Raw genomic sequence first — 16405 nt, forward strand, 5'->3', positions numbered from 1 at the left:
TATTTTGGTTATTATCTCTGTACCTCAAGGGGAACCCACCAACCCTGGGTACCTTTAGAATCTCCAAGAGGTGGGGTGGGGTGGGGTGGGGTGGAGGGGGAGGGTTTACAATATTGGGCTGGATATCTTGTGTTTGGGAAACGTTACGAAGGTTTAAGCATCAAATACCACAACCATTAAAAAACAGAAGGGCTCAGCACACACTTGGAATGGAAAAGCCCTAGTAGCTATGGTGTTACTACATATAGATTATCAACTTATTGTTTAGAATTTTTTTTTCTTTTCTTTTTTAAAGAAATGTTTGGTTCCTCCAGAGCTGGTGTGCGGGGAGGACAGGACCAATTCCGCTGGGAAGATGTGAAAACAGATAAGCAAAGGGAAAATTACCTGGGTAAGAAAACACTTTTTTGCAGAGTTTTATGTAAACAGTAACTGACTTAATTAGTTTTTTTTAAGTCATTTAACTTCGGTACAAAATCCTTAATTTTGCAGTTTATTTAGTATACCATTCAGCTATACACAGAGAAATCTAGCTACAGAAAATTCTATCTTTTCCATGACCACATTGACAAGATTCCACCTTTTTGGTTCCACATAAAACCACTTTTCAGCTCCACAACTACCCTCGGTGCACCTTTGTCTGGGAACTGCTTCCTAAAGATAGTTAGGGCATAATGAAAGGATATGATTTAGAAAATATATTACTCTCAAACTGTGTGCAACCATTGGACTCCATAGCAATTTATCAGTAGGCATTGACCAGATCAAAAGAACCTTGAAAGAGGAAATGTAATGAAAACATGACATTACTATTACTAAAACAATGCTGGAATACTTTAATTCTTTACAATTAATGACCGTTTCGGCCAAGAGCAGTGTACATGTCTTCTTTTACTGAGTGTTATGCCAAATAAGCTCAAACATCTGTACAATCATATAGTGTTTGTGAGCCTGAGGCACATGTCCTGCACACATATGTTCATTTTGTTTTACCAAAATAACCACTTCATATGTGTGAGAAGTTGGCCTGATGTGCAGTGCTCACTATTCTAGTGATCACTATATATCAGTCCAAACAACCCTTATTGATGATTGGTTGTAAGTCAACCTTATAGACCAGCTATCCTAGTAGCATGGATACGAGCAGTCTAAGGCTAAGACTCTAGAGGGCGTGTTAAGCCAGCTGTTTTACCATCACATTACCCCTTGAACACCCAGTGAAAGGACACCACACAAGTGTTATGAAAATAAACAATGTATTTATTAGAATCACAACAACCCTGTACTCTTTATGAGGACAGGGTGCTAAGCACACAACAAAACTCTTACGAAAATACTTTTAAGTTAGCACGTTACACAAATGCCCGAGGGGCACGAAAAACCATATACGCTAAAAGTGGAATGCGAATTACTAGCAGGTAAGTAACAGTTCTAATAGGCTTTGGAATCGCTAGGACTTAACTAGGGAATCGTTAGATTACTTCTAGGAGACCTAGGGGACTCGGGTGCAGAGTGTGCACTCTCACGCGGGATGCGGGACAAAGTCTATGGAAGCTAGAATTCACAAAGTTAGTGTTCACGGGCGAACCCGACCTGGTAGGGAGAAAATGACAGTGGATCCTGACCCTTGGATAGTGAGGCTATGCTGGGACACCGGAGTGCCGAAGTTACCTAGCCCAGGGGCTGCAGCTGCATAGGTCTGAAAAGACGTCGGGGATCTCGTTGCCGGACCAGGAGCCTGGAAGGAAGAAGTTGCTGGCAGGCGACCAGTGAAGGAAAGTTCGATGGATCCAAGCCTGGATCAAGGAAGAAGAAAACCTGAAAGCAGAGGGGACCAAGTTCTTGAATCACTAGCCAGTGATTAAGTGGGCACCAGGATGGCACCGGGCGAAGTCACCGCAGTCAGGTGAGTGGGCGCTGCTGGGCTCTGCAGTCTCTCGGACCAGGAGGCGTTGTCGGCGACCAGGATGGAGGTGCGAGCTGTCCCACGAAGGATGAAGTCGTTGGCGTCGAAGTTACCCAGGATTGGGCAACAAGCCTTGGCTAATTCAAGCCCACGCGGTGGACTTAAAATGGCGTCTTGAGTGGACCAGGAGGGTCCAGGGTGCTCCTCTTCGGGAAGGGAGCAAGGGCCAGTCTGGAGCAACCAGACCAGCAGCAGAAATGTCGTCGGGCGTCGTCAGGGAGGCCACAAGCCAACGGGCTAGTAGCCAAACAACGCGGTGAGCAGCGGAAAGCAGAAGGGCCCCACGCAGATCGTGGAGATGCTGGGGGGCTGCACTTCGGAGCTGGAGCTGCTCAGAGTCGGGGCTTCTCGGACCCCAAAGCACTCACCAGTAGATTACTCGGCGGGCTTGCTGGAAAGAAGTCGTGCAGTCTTGCAGATGGCCGGTCCCTTGAGGTCTCGTCGCACCCACGGTTCTCAGCTGGGCTGTAGAGGTGGGTAGAGGTCAGAGGTGCCAGGGAAGCCGGTTCTCGTCGAGCTGGGCAGTCGGATTCCGGAGGAAGGACTTACAGCAGACCGCAGTGTTCTTAGATGGTGCCTGCGGATGCAGGGTGACTACTCCTTAGTCACAAGGGAGAAATCTTAGGAAGAAGTCTTGAGTTCCTTTCGCAGAAAGTAGTTTCAGGATTCAAAGATGATCTGATTTGGAAGGGGGCCAGTCTCTACCTTTATCCTGTAAAAAGGGGCTGGCACGCGACTAAGTCCTGCCCTATGGGTGGGACTAGGAGGGGGGTGGTTACACCCCCTTCCTTGGCGGGCTTTTCCCCAGCACAGGGTCTGGAGTGACCCTGGAACTGGTTCCAGCCAGCCTATGCACAGTGAGCACCGGGGTGCCACGTGCAGTCACCTTCCTCTAAAGCCCTGCCTACCTACAATACACAAAACCCTGTCTGGGACGGTGCTGGCACCGCCCCTGGCAGGAAACCCTTTGTCCTTATCTCCTGCTCTGGGAGGACTCCCAGCAGCAGGAGGGCAGACTTGTGTCTCGGTGGCAGCATCCATTTTGTGGATGCTAAGGCTCTGTCTGACTTTTAACCGGGTTATAGGTTACAGGCATGTCGTGTCCCTCTAGAAGGGTGGAATGCTAACCCCGTCGCCAGAATTGGCGAGGGGTTAGTATTCCAATTCGTATGACACCTTACTCGACATGTTTTGATAAAGCGATACCAGAGTTGGCACATAACCGCGAGGATTATAATGCACTTAAGAGTATATGGTATGCGATATCATGGAAACGGCTAAGGGATGGATCCCGAAAGCCGCAGACAGGCTCAGCTCATGCCAGAGCACTATCTCACACGATTCCAAGCACTCTGCCTTCAGGATTGTTAAGGCCTGCCATAGGAGTGACTGATAGGAGACCTGTGTGTCCATTTTAGGGTTAGATATAGGTATACTATATCTAAAGCAAAGGGTGAGTACACCACCTTGCCCCAGCTGTCGTGCAGCCAGTTGTGTCAGTTTTAGTTAGTCAATCCAGGGGTGGCACATTACATGCTTCAGCCCCTGGGAGACTTCTGGGTGCACCTCAGCCCTGGGTACAGGGACTTGGAGAGGGCCCAGTGCCAATTCAGTACCTGAGTACAATTTGGATAGAGAGAACAGCTAGGCTGTGGGTCTGATTAGCAGGCCCACAGCCAGGGAAAGTCGTAAACCAGGGCAGCAAAAAGCAAAAATCTGGGTGATCATAGGATTGCAGACCCTACTCTCCTACAATATGGCTTCTGTAATTGACGTTTTGTATATCATCATATCATCAGCCTGTTACGACAAATTTGTTGTCTCTGCAAACCGGAATATGGACATATAGGAAGCTATGATGTACTGCAAACCGTGAATATACATTCAAATAAAATGTAATCCGTCTTTAATAATAGAAATCAATTCTTACTTTTTTTTATTTATTTTTTATTAACTTTGCAGAAAACAGTGGTGAGCATCACAATCCTACAATGAAAGACATACAATTGTACCTTAGGAAAGTCAAAGCAAAGGAAAGGGGTTGTGAACCTTTGACATTACTCATTACAGTTCGTCATTATACATTCAACAATGCGGGTGGTTTGTCAACCCGGGTAGTTTGGGGGGTTCGCAAATGTGACCCCTATACTCATTCCATTTGGACCAGATATCGACCCATTTCTGTGGGCATCCCCAGGCTACATAAACTGTCTTCTCCTGGAGCATGCACCAGTCCATGCCCGTTTTCCAGGGACCAAGTTTAGGAGGCCCCGCAGCCCCCAACAACCTAGCAATGTTCCTCTTTGCGATTGCGAAGCCCAGTGTGGCCCAATTCCTCCCACGGGGTGAGAGATCAGTGGGCTCCCATATATTCAGTAGACATCTCTTTTCCTCAACCCGTAGCTCCACCTCCCACACCTCCCGCATGCAATGGTGTATCCGTTGCCAATAAACCTGGAGCAATGGGCACTCCCATATAATGTGGAAGAATGTGCCTATCTCTCCACATCCCCTCCGGCAAAGCCTGTCCGCACTGCGGCCCATCAGTTGCAATCTTGTCCCTGAAATGTAGACTCGATGGAGAATTTTAAGCTGAATCAAGCGAAGTCTGGCTGATATGGCCACTTCCTTAGGGGACGCTAGCGCAGTTTTCCACTCTTCTTCGTCTATCTCCAGCCCATCGGACTCCCACTTTCTTTTAAGGTATTGCAATACATCTGGGGAGTTGTTAATAATTTTTTTATATATATATATGTAAGGAAGATGGCATGTTCGAGGAGGTGGCCATCTAGTAATCTGTCCTCCAGGGGGCATGAGGCTGGGGGAAGAGTCCCTGGGGGAATGTTGGATTGGAGGGAGTGCCGGACCTGCAGGTAACGGTAATGTTCTGTTTGTGCAAGCTCATATGTATGTTGGGGTGAGGCGAAGGACACAACACCCCCTGAACCCCATAGGTCTTTTATGTGGGAGATCCCGATTAAGTCCCAGTTACGGAACCCTTTGGTGCGGCTCAGGGTACCTAGTCTTTCCGAAGCCCATAATGGGGTAGCCATAGTCAGAGTGCGGGCCCAGCCCAATTTCCGTTGCACTATGTGCCAGATTTGTACTGAGTGTTTGGTGGGCCTGGTGAGCGGGTCCATTCCATACCCCGGGTCATTACCATCGCAGTACATGCCCTGATTGATGGCCGAGAGGTGCGCAGCCCAATAGTATTTACGAATGTCCGGGAGCGCTATGCCTCCGTCAAACCAGCCTAATGTATGCTTCTGGAGGGAGATACGAGGCGCCCCGGCCCACAGTAGCTCTCTAAGCGTAGTTTCGAGAGATGCAAAATACGACTGCGGCACCAGGTCTGGGTAATTCTGCAGGGCGTATAAAAATCTCGGCAGTGCCATCATTTTAAAGAGTGACGCCCTACTTAGCAGGGACAGCGGGAGCTACCGACAGGAGGCCGAGTCCCTCTTGAACCGTTGCAGAGGTGGCAGGAGATTCCTCTCATACCGGGTGGCCGCGTTTTTGGAGACAAAAATCCCAAGGTATTTAAACCCTTCTGAGGCGATCTTAATCGGGCAAATACGGGGAACCGCCGGAGGGTCGCCATGGAGGACATACATTACGGACTTGCCCCAGTTTATACTGTATCCCGAGTTCCTCCCGAAACTAGTAAAAATGTCCATGGAGTAGCGCCGCTGCAGATAATGTCATGGAATGTTAGGGGCCGAGGTGACAAAATCAAAAGGGGATTGGTCATACAGAGCATAAAGCGATTGGGCCCGGCGCTGGTCCTCCTGCAGGAGACGCACCTTACGGGCAAGGCATGTAAGGCATTGGATAGACGGGGTTACTACATGGCGGTACACTCGGAATTTACATCAGGGTCACGAGGGACAGGCATATTGTTACGGAAATCTTCCCCATTCATACTTAAAACTATCAAAACGGATGACCAAGGCCGCTTTGCGGCTGTTCAGGGACAGTGGGAAAGCAGACCGCTGACCATAGTATCAGTTTACATCCCTCCAGTGCTTCATGCTATAACTCTTCAGGCGCTGGGGAAATTCCTCCTAGAACTTCCGGAGGGTGACCTAATCCTGGGGGGGGGATTTTAATGCAGTGGCACATGAAGTGTATGACAGATTCCCAGTGCGATCTCAGATGGCTGGGCCCACATGATTCCACGACTTCCTAGAGGCACAAGGGCTGACCGACATATGGAGACTCATGCACCCCACCGCACAACAATATACCTACTATTCGGCAACGCACAGTAGTTTGTCTCACATAGACTACTTTCTGACTCTGGGCGACACTCTCCTTACTGTTGATGATGCCCAAATCTGACCCAGGGGCATATCTGACCACTCCTCGATAGTATTGACTCTGTCCTGTCAAGAGAAGACTCGTAAGAGGATATACCCGATTTATCCGGGGTACCTGCAGGTCCCGAAAATTAGGAAAGATCTGAAACAAGCGACCCGGTACTATTTCACTGAAAACACGGCGTCCGTGGAGTCCCCGTTGGTTTTGTGGGAGGCATACAAAACAGTCCTGAGAGCACAAGCAATAGCGTCAATAGCGGGACACACACGTACACATAGGCAGGAACTGGCAGACCTGGACTTGGCACTGCACACGGCAAATACTGCTCACATGACGGACCCAACACAGGACACGCTCCATACACTTCAATTATGCCAACAACAACACGATGCTCTCCTGAAGCGCTGGACAATAGACAACATAACTTCAACAACTCATAGGGTTTATGACATAGGCGACAAGGCTGGTAAGATGCTGGCCTGGCTGGATAAGTGGAGGGGTGGTGGTAAGAGTATATTGCAATTGAGCGCAGCGGACGGGACCCTTCTCACGTGCCCGGCTGATATTGTCGGCGAACTCGCGGATCACTTTCAGACGGTGTATACCCCGAACGAAGTAGTGACGGCGGACGCGGCATTGACCTCCCTGCACAATCTCCCGACGCAAACACTCTCGTCGGAGGCGATAGAAGAACTAGAAGCCGACCTAACAGCCGAAGAAATACAACTGGCCATCAAAGGCATTCAATCTGGCAAGGCTTTGGGCCCCAATGGGATCCCAATTGAATGGTACAAGACAATGTCGGAGGCCTTGAGCGCGCCACTGCTGGCTATGTATTTAGAAAGTCGTGATCATGCTATCCTCCCCTTGGATCAGCGCACAGCGACCATCATAGCAATCCCAAAACCAGGAAAACCTCCGACGGAGTGTACGTCCTATCGCCCAATCTCGCTCCTAAATGCAGAAGCTAAGATTCTGGCGAAACTTTTGGCTACCAGGTTGACACCCCACCTCTCGCAATTGATACACCCGGATCAATCTGGCTTTATCAAAAAAAGGAATGGACACTAGTGTCTACTGAATCATTGGTTCAAACTTGACAACCCTCATAGGCAGCCTGATTCAATCGATGCGGTGTATCTTTTATCCGCCCCGTCAGGTGTCATGGCATATTCATAGGGTAGTCAAGAAGCGTGTGGTATGCCTGCCTCACCCGAGGCTACCTCTGGTCCAGGTAGAAGTGTCCAGGAATAACAGGGAGGGTAAATTATTATAAAAGGCAGTGTATCTCCCCCCCAAAAAAATGTTTATGAAAAAGGGGGATGACACTGTCGGTTAAGAATAGTCGATATATATATGTAATCGAGTAACTAGATTACCATATATCTATGTATATATGGATGCGTCAACATGTTTCAGCTCCTTAGGCCCAGCCGGGTCGGTGGAGCTTTCGTCAGGACAAAGTACATACAAACATAAATGAGGTACTCACACTAGTCGTGTAGGTTCCTTTCGCTATTTTTTTTAGCGTTTCTTATTTAGTCACCTTAATAGGTTCTTTAGAAAACTTCAACAGGGGTATGGGAGTCGCTAGGCGTGGTCTTTGCAACGTGGACCGCGTTCAGGTCCCCAAGTCAGCACAGGGACCTGAACGTGGTCCACGTGGCAAAGACCACGCCTAGCGACTCCCATACCCCTGTTGAAGTTTTCTAAAGAACCTATTAAGGTGACTAAATAAGAAACGCTAAAAAAATAGCGAAAGGAACCTACACGACTAGTGTGAGTACCTCATTTATGTTTGTATGTACTTTGTCCTGACGAAAGCTCCACCGACCCGGCTGGGCCTAAGGAGCTGAAACATGTTGACGCATCTATATATACATAGATATATGGTAATCTAGTTACTCGATTACATATATATATCGACTATTCTTAACCGACAGTGTCATCCCCCTTTTTCATAAAATTTTTTTGGGGGGGGAGATACACTGCCTTTTATAATAATTTACCCTCCCTGTTATTCCTGGACACTTCTACCTGGACCAGAGGTAGCCTCGGCTGAGGCAGGCATACCACACGCTTCTTGACTACCCTATGAATATGCCATGACACCTGACGGGGCGGATAAAAGATACACCGCATCGATTGAATCAGGCTGCCTATGAGGGTTGTCAAGTTTGAACCAATGATTCAGTAGACACTAGTGTCCATTCCTTTTTTTGATTAACTCCGGATCTAGCCAGGGGAACTGAATGGACCGTAAATCCTCTTCCCTCATCTTTGATAGAAACAATCTGGCTTTATGCCACACAGAAGTACCGCATTGAACCTTCGCCGGGTTCATGGAGTACTAGCACGGGCACAGCGACTGCAAGAGCCGGCCGCATTATTGTCCCTGGATGCCAGAATGGCATTCGATATGGTTGAATGGCAATATTTGTTAGCAGTGCTCGCTCACATGGGATTCGGCCCCAGATTCATATCTTGGATACGACTACTATACTCTAGTCCGGTGGCACATATTTCGGCGAACTGCCACATCTCGCGCGCGATACCGCTGGCTAGAGGGACGCGCCAGGGATGCCCATTGTCGCCCCTACTGTTTGCTCTGGTGCTGGAAACGTTGGCGACTTTAATTAGGACCGCTCAGGGGGATTAGCTGGGGCGACGGCTGGGAAGACAGAGTCTCCCTCTACGCAGATGATATGCTGGTGTATTTAACGGAACCGGAAAGTGGAATTCCGGAACTGCTACTACTCTGCGATAGCCATGGGAAGGAGTCCGGGTACATGATAAACTGGACGAAATAAATACTTTGTGTTGCACGGCCCAGCGCCAGGCCTTCCCCCGGCTTGCCCTCTGGAGGTGGCAGACGCCTCCTTTAAGTATCTAGGGATCTACATCACCCGGAACGCGACAGACTTTTACGAACAAAATTTAAAACCACCGCTGAAGCGACTACGCCGAGATGTACACCATTGGAAGACCCTGCCCCTGACACTGCTAGGGAGAGCAGCGTTATTCAAAATGATGGCTCTGCCGCGCTTTCTTTATGTACTGGAAAATTCCCCATATCTGGTGCCACCGCACTATTTTTAACAAGTAACGGCCATGGTGACAGGTCTGCTGTGGGGAGACCGCCCGGCACGAATGGCACATGTGAAGCTTAATAGGAGCTGGTCTGAGGGAGGGATAGCTCTACCCAATCTACAGATGTATTATTGGGCAACGCAGCTTAAAGTCCTTAACTATTGGATACATGTCCCCCAGGACGACCCAGCCTACCGGGCAGATAGAATACAGCTAGGAACCCATGGCCTGCTGGCGGCACTGTACCACAAGGGATTTTCAGCGAAACTCATTGGCCCTACGAAATACACAGTAGCACTGTTGTATAGAGCACTGACAGCACTTAAATGGGAAGGTGTCATCACGAAACTCACCCCTCTATGGGACACTAAGGCACTGGGTCATCTGCGGCGGAGCAAGGGCTTCACGCAGTGGGATACCATAGGCATTTCAACGGTGGGGGACCTGTGGGCAGACGGGGGAGTGGTGCCTTTCTCACAACTCCAGCGGCAATATGCTTTAGGCCCCAATGAGACCTACCGATACGTGCAAATTAGACACGCAATACTCGCACTACTACCGACGGGCACGGAGGTCCCCGAAGCCTCACCGCTAGAAGACCGCCTACTAACTGACTTTATGCAACAAAGCGCTACATTCCTTACATATCGTAAACTTATTAACAACCTTCCGGTCCCAACGGGCAAACTGAGAGAGACGTGGGTGGATGAACTGGGTGACATGGACGAGACAGACTGGAATGCGGCACTAGCATCCCCGAAAGAGGCTGGTATCTCGGCCAGGTTCAGGCTAGTGCAGCTGAAGGTATTACACCGGATATACTACACAAGGACCACACTTCACAAACTTCATACGGCACAACAACCTTTCTGCCTCTGCGGCTGTGGGGAGGAGTGCACGTTCTATCATACACTATGGGACTGCTCAATTATACAGGATTACTGGAGGCAGGTGATACGCACCGTGTCACAGGTGTTGGAGGTTTCCCTTCCCCCTAGCCCCCGTACATGCTTATTGAATGTGTGGGACCCCAATGACCTCACACGCCGGGGTCAGCTGTGGTTGCGAAGCAGGATATAGCGCAGAAATGGGGGGGGCGGAGGACTCGCCAACTTTAACGCAATGGTGTAGGAATATGGACGCTCTCATGGTAACCGAAAGAGCGGTGTATAAGTCACGGGTAAATCCTCGCAAGCGGAATAAAATATGGCTGCCGTGGAACACATACCGAGGGGACTTATGTGATCCCTTGTTGGAAGAAGACATTGAAAGTACGGATGATGAGGAGGAGGAGGACTGAGGTACTCACACATATTGATAGGAGGGGGGGTGGGATGGATTATGGTAAGATAGCTGGATGACTGGATGGAGGGTCCGAAAGTGACCAGTACGTATGGGGCCTGAACAGCGGCTACCTCCATTTTTGTAATATCGGTTCCGATCCAAAATCCACGTTGCCTCACTTGATAGATGATCTTATACCTAAACTATTGAGTCATTTTGTTTTGTTATGGTTTTTTTACAAAATATAAAAGTAAGACGTCGCCTGATTGCTGTAAGCAAGCACTGCATAATTGCTGTATTTCTTTATTTTGACGCCGCCGGACCTGACGTTGTCGGCTGATGGGCTGTGTATGTTGTCATTACTTGAAAGTGATAGAATGCCGCAGCCGGACCCAGGGTTGTAGGCTCATTGCTGTGTATTAATATCTTCATGTCAATAAAGGTCTTACAACACAAAAAAAAAATGTCCATGGCCACCATGAGTGACTTGCGAGGGCTCGCGAGGTATAGAAGGATGTCATCCGCGTAAAGCGATATCCTGTCCTCCCACCCGTCTGCCCATTGGAGCCCCTTTAGGGAAAGGTCTTGTCTGTTCCAGGCAGCTAGTGGCTCCAGACAGCACAAAAAGCAAAGGCGAGAGGGGACACCCCTGACGCGTCCCTCTCTCTAAAGTAAAGACCTCGGAAACTTTGTTGTTAACAGTGACCTGGGCCAGGGGCTCAGAGTAGAGGAGACGCACCCACCACATGAATTCGGGACCGCAGCCCAATTTCCGAAGGACCGCCATCATATACGGCCATTCCAGGGTATCAAATGCCATAGCGGTATCAAGCGATACCACAACTGCCTCCTCTCGAATGGTGTGGCAGCGCCCCAACACTCCGTGTAGACGGCAGAGATTGAGTGCCGTATTGCGATGTGGCATAAAGCCTGACTAGTCCGGATGTACCAGTGACGGCAGAACTGGCTTGAGCCTATTGGCCAGAATCTTAGCCAGGATCTTGAGCTCCGCGTTCAGCAAAGAGATAGGCCTATAAGAGGCACATGAGTCCCTGGGTTTGCCATCCTTCGTGATGGCCACAATGGTGGCTATACGTTGGTCTCTCGGCAGGCTTCCCTGCTCCTTGCTTTCCTCAAACATCCGCTTCAGATATGGGCTGAGGCCGTCAGACTTGAGCTTATAAAGTTCAATGGGCAGCCCGTTGGGTCCCATTGCTTTTCTTGAACGAAGGTCGCTGATAGCTTGACTTACCTCTGCAGCCGAGAGCGGAGCCTCCAAGGTTTCCCGCTCTGCCTCTGTGAGGGTAGGCAGACGGATGTCTGCCAGCAAGTCAACAGAGTCCTCCTCAGGCCGGTCAAACCCTCTGCTATAGACCTTTCGGTAGTGCCGCTCAAACTCCTTGACAAACTCACGAGGTTCAGTAATGACTGCTCCCGACTCGGTCCTGAGTTCCGCCACGACTTTCTGCAACTGTTGCTTTTTATCCAACCATGCTATGAGCTTGCCTGCCTTGTTTCCCTGGTCGTAAATCCTACCCTCTCTATCTCTAATAACGTTTTTGGCGGCATCAGTGGCCAGCGCCTTATACTCAGCCCTTTTGAGTTGCATCCGGTGGGTTATCTCCGGATCTCCCCCGGCAAGCACCGCCGCTTCCAGGTCCCACACATCTCCCTCCAGTTTGATCATCTGCGCCTCCCACTCCTTGCGACGGCCCGCAATCGCCGAGAGGGCCTCCCCTCTAAGTACGGTTTTAAAAGCCTCCCATAACACCACCAAGGAGTCCACCGTACCATCATTATCCTCAAAATAACGGTCAATCGCCAGTGTAAGAGCTTTACGTGTGTCTGCATTACAGAGATACCAGGCATTGATCGGTGCTATACTTCCCTCCCATTTGTCTCCGATGGTAAGATGGACCAGCAAAGGGGAGTGGTCTGAAATACCCCGCGCCAAGTGTGTGGCTTCTTGAACGGTGGTGCCGTGCTGTAAAGGCGTGAATATGTAGTCTAAGCAGGAGAATGAACGATGAGGACGTGAAAAGAAGGTGTACTGACTGTCGTTGGGGTGTTTGAAACGCCATAGGTTGGTAAAACCAAATGTCTCCATGAAGTCAGCTAACCACATATGACCGGAAGGTATGTCCCTTGGGGGATGTCTATCGCAGTGCCCTGAGACCACAGCGTTAAATCGCCCCCACAAAGACCTGGCCTTCCGGAATGGAGAGGAGCAACTTTCCTAAATCCTGAAAAGATTGGGTTTGAAGCCCGGGCGGGATGTAACTAGTGACCAGGTTTACCCTACGGCCCTCCCATTTACCCGAGATGGCAGCATATCGACCCAGTATGTCCGAATCTGTATGGTCTATGACTAAGAGAAGGCTACGTCGTACCATGATACCCACCCCGCGGGACCCCGAAGTAAAGCCAGCATGAATCACAAGGGAGTACCCCAATCTGTAAAGCGCATGGCAAGTGTTACCCAGTAGATGGGTCTCCTGCAGGAGCACTACGTCCGGTAGGTGTCGTTTAATAAATTGCAGCGCAATGGTTCTCTTGAGTTTATCCCCCAGCCCGTTGGCGTTCCAACTCAGAATCCTGAGGCTTTTATCCCACCTCATAGCAGTACACAGTCCGAACTGTGCTAAAAGCCCTGAAGCTCCTGGTACATTGCAGTATAATATTCACCTCAATCTGCAGTGACAACACCAAACAGTTCCCAACCCCCCCAACTCCAGCCCTCCCAACTCCCTTCCCACTCCCCCGCCCCTAGACCCCTCTCCCTACTTCCCTGCTCCGTAGGTTCAGAAGTACCCACATCCCCAATTAGCAGGGCGCCTTTTGACCCACCCTGAAGGAAAGAAACTAGCAGAGAACTCCCCCTGCCCTCTCTCCTGTCAGTACCTTCCCTGTACGGAGTGCGGGCAGGTCCCAGCTCAGGCCGCCGCCGCCCCCCCCCCCCCTCAAAACATTACATAGCATAGCATATTAGCACAGTATCTCAAATCTCCCACAACACTCCACTGGGGTACAGTTCAAACCATGCAGAGCCAAGTCAGCAGTGCGGGCAGTCAGCTTCATCGCCTGCAAGGGCCTACATGGATACCCACATTATTAAGGAAAATGGGGGGGGACCAACCCCATTGCTGCCAGTACAATCAGGACTGCCTCCCAGTGTGGAAGGGAGAACCGTCCTATCCCTTCCCGGTGGAAGGATCAACAAGAGACACAGACCAGGCCCGCCCCCAGGCCCCGCAACACACAGTACGTTAAGTGAAGCCGTGATACACAGCAGCAGTCCCATCGCCGTCATTGTTCAGCCGCCTCTCGAAGGGACCCCCAGCGAGGACTCGCAGACCTCGACCTCCAGGAAAGTTGACTTTGCGCATCCAAGTCCTGCCTTCTGACCGTCGATGTTGGCGACGCTGCTTGAGTATCCCTCCAGTTCCCGCCACTCAATCGATCCTGGGCCCTCGATGACTCCCGATCAATCCAGTCTTGGACATCCGCTGGCGAGGTGAAGAACAAGGACTTACCCCATGTTATGATCTTGAGCTTGGCCGGAAAGAACATCATGTACTTAACTCCTCTCTCCCGCAACGCTGCCTTGACCCCCGCAAAGGAGCGCCTCTCCTTTTGGACTTGCAGAGTAAAGTCCGGGAAAAACCTTACCGTGGCATTCTCGTATTGCAGGTCCCCAGCCTGTCTTGCCGCCTGGAGGATAGCGTCCCTATCCCTGTAATTCAAGATTTTTGCAATTATAGTCCTGGGCGGAGCCCCTGGTTTGGGTTTAGGGACAGGTGCACGGTGGGCCCATTCAATGGTGAATAGCTTCGACAGCCGTTTAGATTTCAGATGGTCAAGGATCAAACCTTCAAGGAAGAGTTCTACGCTGGGCCCTTCCAATTCCTCCGGAACCCCAACCACGCAGATGTTACTTCTGCGGGCTCTCCCTTCCTGGTCCTCCAGTCGTACGGACATCTGGCGATGTTGGTGCACCAGATCATTCACTCGTTGCTCAAGAGCCTTGGCCGAGGACTGGAGCTCTCTGATATCAACCTCGTTTGCTCTGGCCTTTTCGGAAGTTTTGCTAAGGTCCGCCCGAAGTAGATTGACCTCAATTGACACCTTGTCAATCTTTGTTTCTAGGTTTGCGCCGAGTGTCCGAATGGCCGCCATGATAGAGGCCAGCGACGGTTCTTTCTGCACGACTTGGTCTCCGGTGGCCCCCTCCATCTGCTGCGCCCCCTTCTGTACTGTGTACTTGTCGAGCTTGTTGGACTGCGATGCTGCGCCTGGTTTAGGCCTCATGGTGGCTGTGTCAAGCCACCTTCCACGTGGGAATCGCACTGCAAGGACTACAGCAGGTCGGCCCACCACCAGGGCGTCAGGCCTATCTCTTCGTGGCACTGCAGAAAGGATTAAGCAGGCCCCTGCATCCCACTTCTGGGCCCCAAAGACAATGTAGCTCCACCTAGTCCCAGCGCTGCGTCCTGGCGATCTTCCCAAGCGCCGCCGGCACCAGCGCCAACAGTAGAGTGACTGGCACAGGGAGGGAACGTGTCGGTCTGTAGAGCTTGCACTCAGGTAGCCTCTGTCCCCGGTATGACTCCCAGCCTGGCCTCCAGTCCGTGCCCCAGCCGCCAGCCACTTAGGAGTGCTGCGGGCCTCAGTTCTTGATGGCCCGGTAAGTCCCCAAGACACACTTCGCCCATCCCTCTCCAGGAGAGTCCAGACCCCAAGGCAAGGGGAAGGCTCCCGACAGCCACTAGCACAATGGCTATAGTCTGCGCCACTCCCTGGGGCCTAGTGTAGGCCGTAACTCCACCAGGGCGCGTCTTGCGCTGTTAGTCAGCCCGCCTCCTCACCAGCATATAGAAGGGCGCTCAGGGGCCCGCAGCGTGTCGTCTGCTCTCCCGCGACCTCTCCTTATCGGCGCCACCCCCGCGGGGCCCCGCACAAGCCCGGGCAGGCTGCCGCCACGCCCCGACCAGGCCTCACAGACGGGGCGTCGTGTGATGCCCGGGCCGCACGCAGGGCACCGGCGCGGAGAGGCGGCTCCCGGCGGATGGCAACAAGTCCGTATTTCAGCGCCGGAGGCAGCCAGAAGGTCGAGAGTGGGCTCCCTGTGGGCCTCTATTCCTCCCCAAGGCAACGACGCCGGTGGAGTGCGAGAACTGCGGATTCCGCCGGATTTAAAGGGGATGGAGGATTTTAGGCTCCGAGGAGCTCCGGGCTAAGCTGCCATCTTCATCGGCGCCTGGCCACGCCCCCAATTCTTACTTGTTTTATACTTCTTTACTATATAAGAGGATTTTGGAATAGCATTCTGTATTTTTAATTTTTAGAATGTTCTTTTTCTTGTATTGCTCTTTCTGTACGTTTTCCTTGTCCTGCTCCACTGGAATGCTTCCATTATACATTATTTTAACCAGGACACTTCAATTCAAGTTTAGTATGGTTAGTTCGCTGACTGCAGATATGAGAAGCTATGAATGCTGGTGAACAAGTATTAGTTTCCTTTATAGCATATCATAGTTTGAAGCTTTGAATGTTCCACTGCTTATAGAAAAGGAAGTTATTTGTTGTCATCCCCATCTGAAGCTGGCTCGACAAATATTCTTCTTCAGGGCGTTCTCCAGTCCCAAATGTTTGTGAAATGCATGTGTTATGTTGATTGAATCTCCAGGAGTGTTGAAATGCAGGAACATTCCGTGTATTTATTTATTTGATTTCCATTTAAGCCTT

The 16405-nt window shown here is 50.6% G+C and overlaps 1 protein-coding gene across 1 annotated transcript in view; it reads left to right on the forward strand.

Annotated features, from left to right (window-relative positions):
* The window catches only part of C10H1orf35 (chromosome 10 C1orf35 homolog), a 101057-nt gene that overhangs the window by 10845 nt on the left and 73807 nt on the right, over positions 1 to 16405 (forward strand). Inside the window, exon 2 of the mRNA XM_078665330.1 lies at positions 296 to 391. Coding sequence (XP_078521456.1) covers positions 298 to 391 — 94 coding nt within the window. The 5' untranslated portion in view covers positions 296 to 297. The remainder of the gene's footprint in view (positions 1 to 295; positions 392 to 16405) is intronic.

The sequence above is a fragment of the Lissotriton helveticus genome, chromosome 10 (genome assembly GCF_964261635.1).
Source record: "Lissotriton helveticus chromosome 10, aLisHel1.1, whole genome shotgun sequence".
Classification (NCBI taxonomy): Eukaryota; Metazoa; Chordata; class Amphibia; order Caudata; family Salamandridae; genus Lissotriton; species Lissotriton helveticus.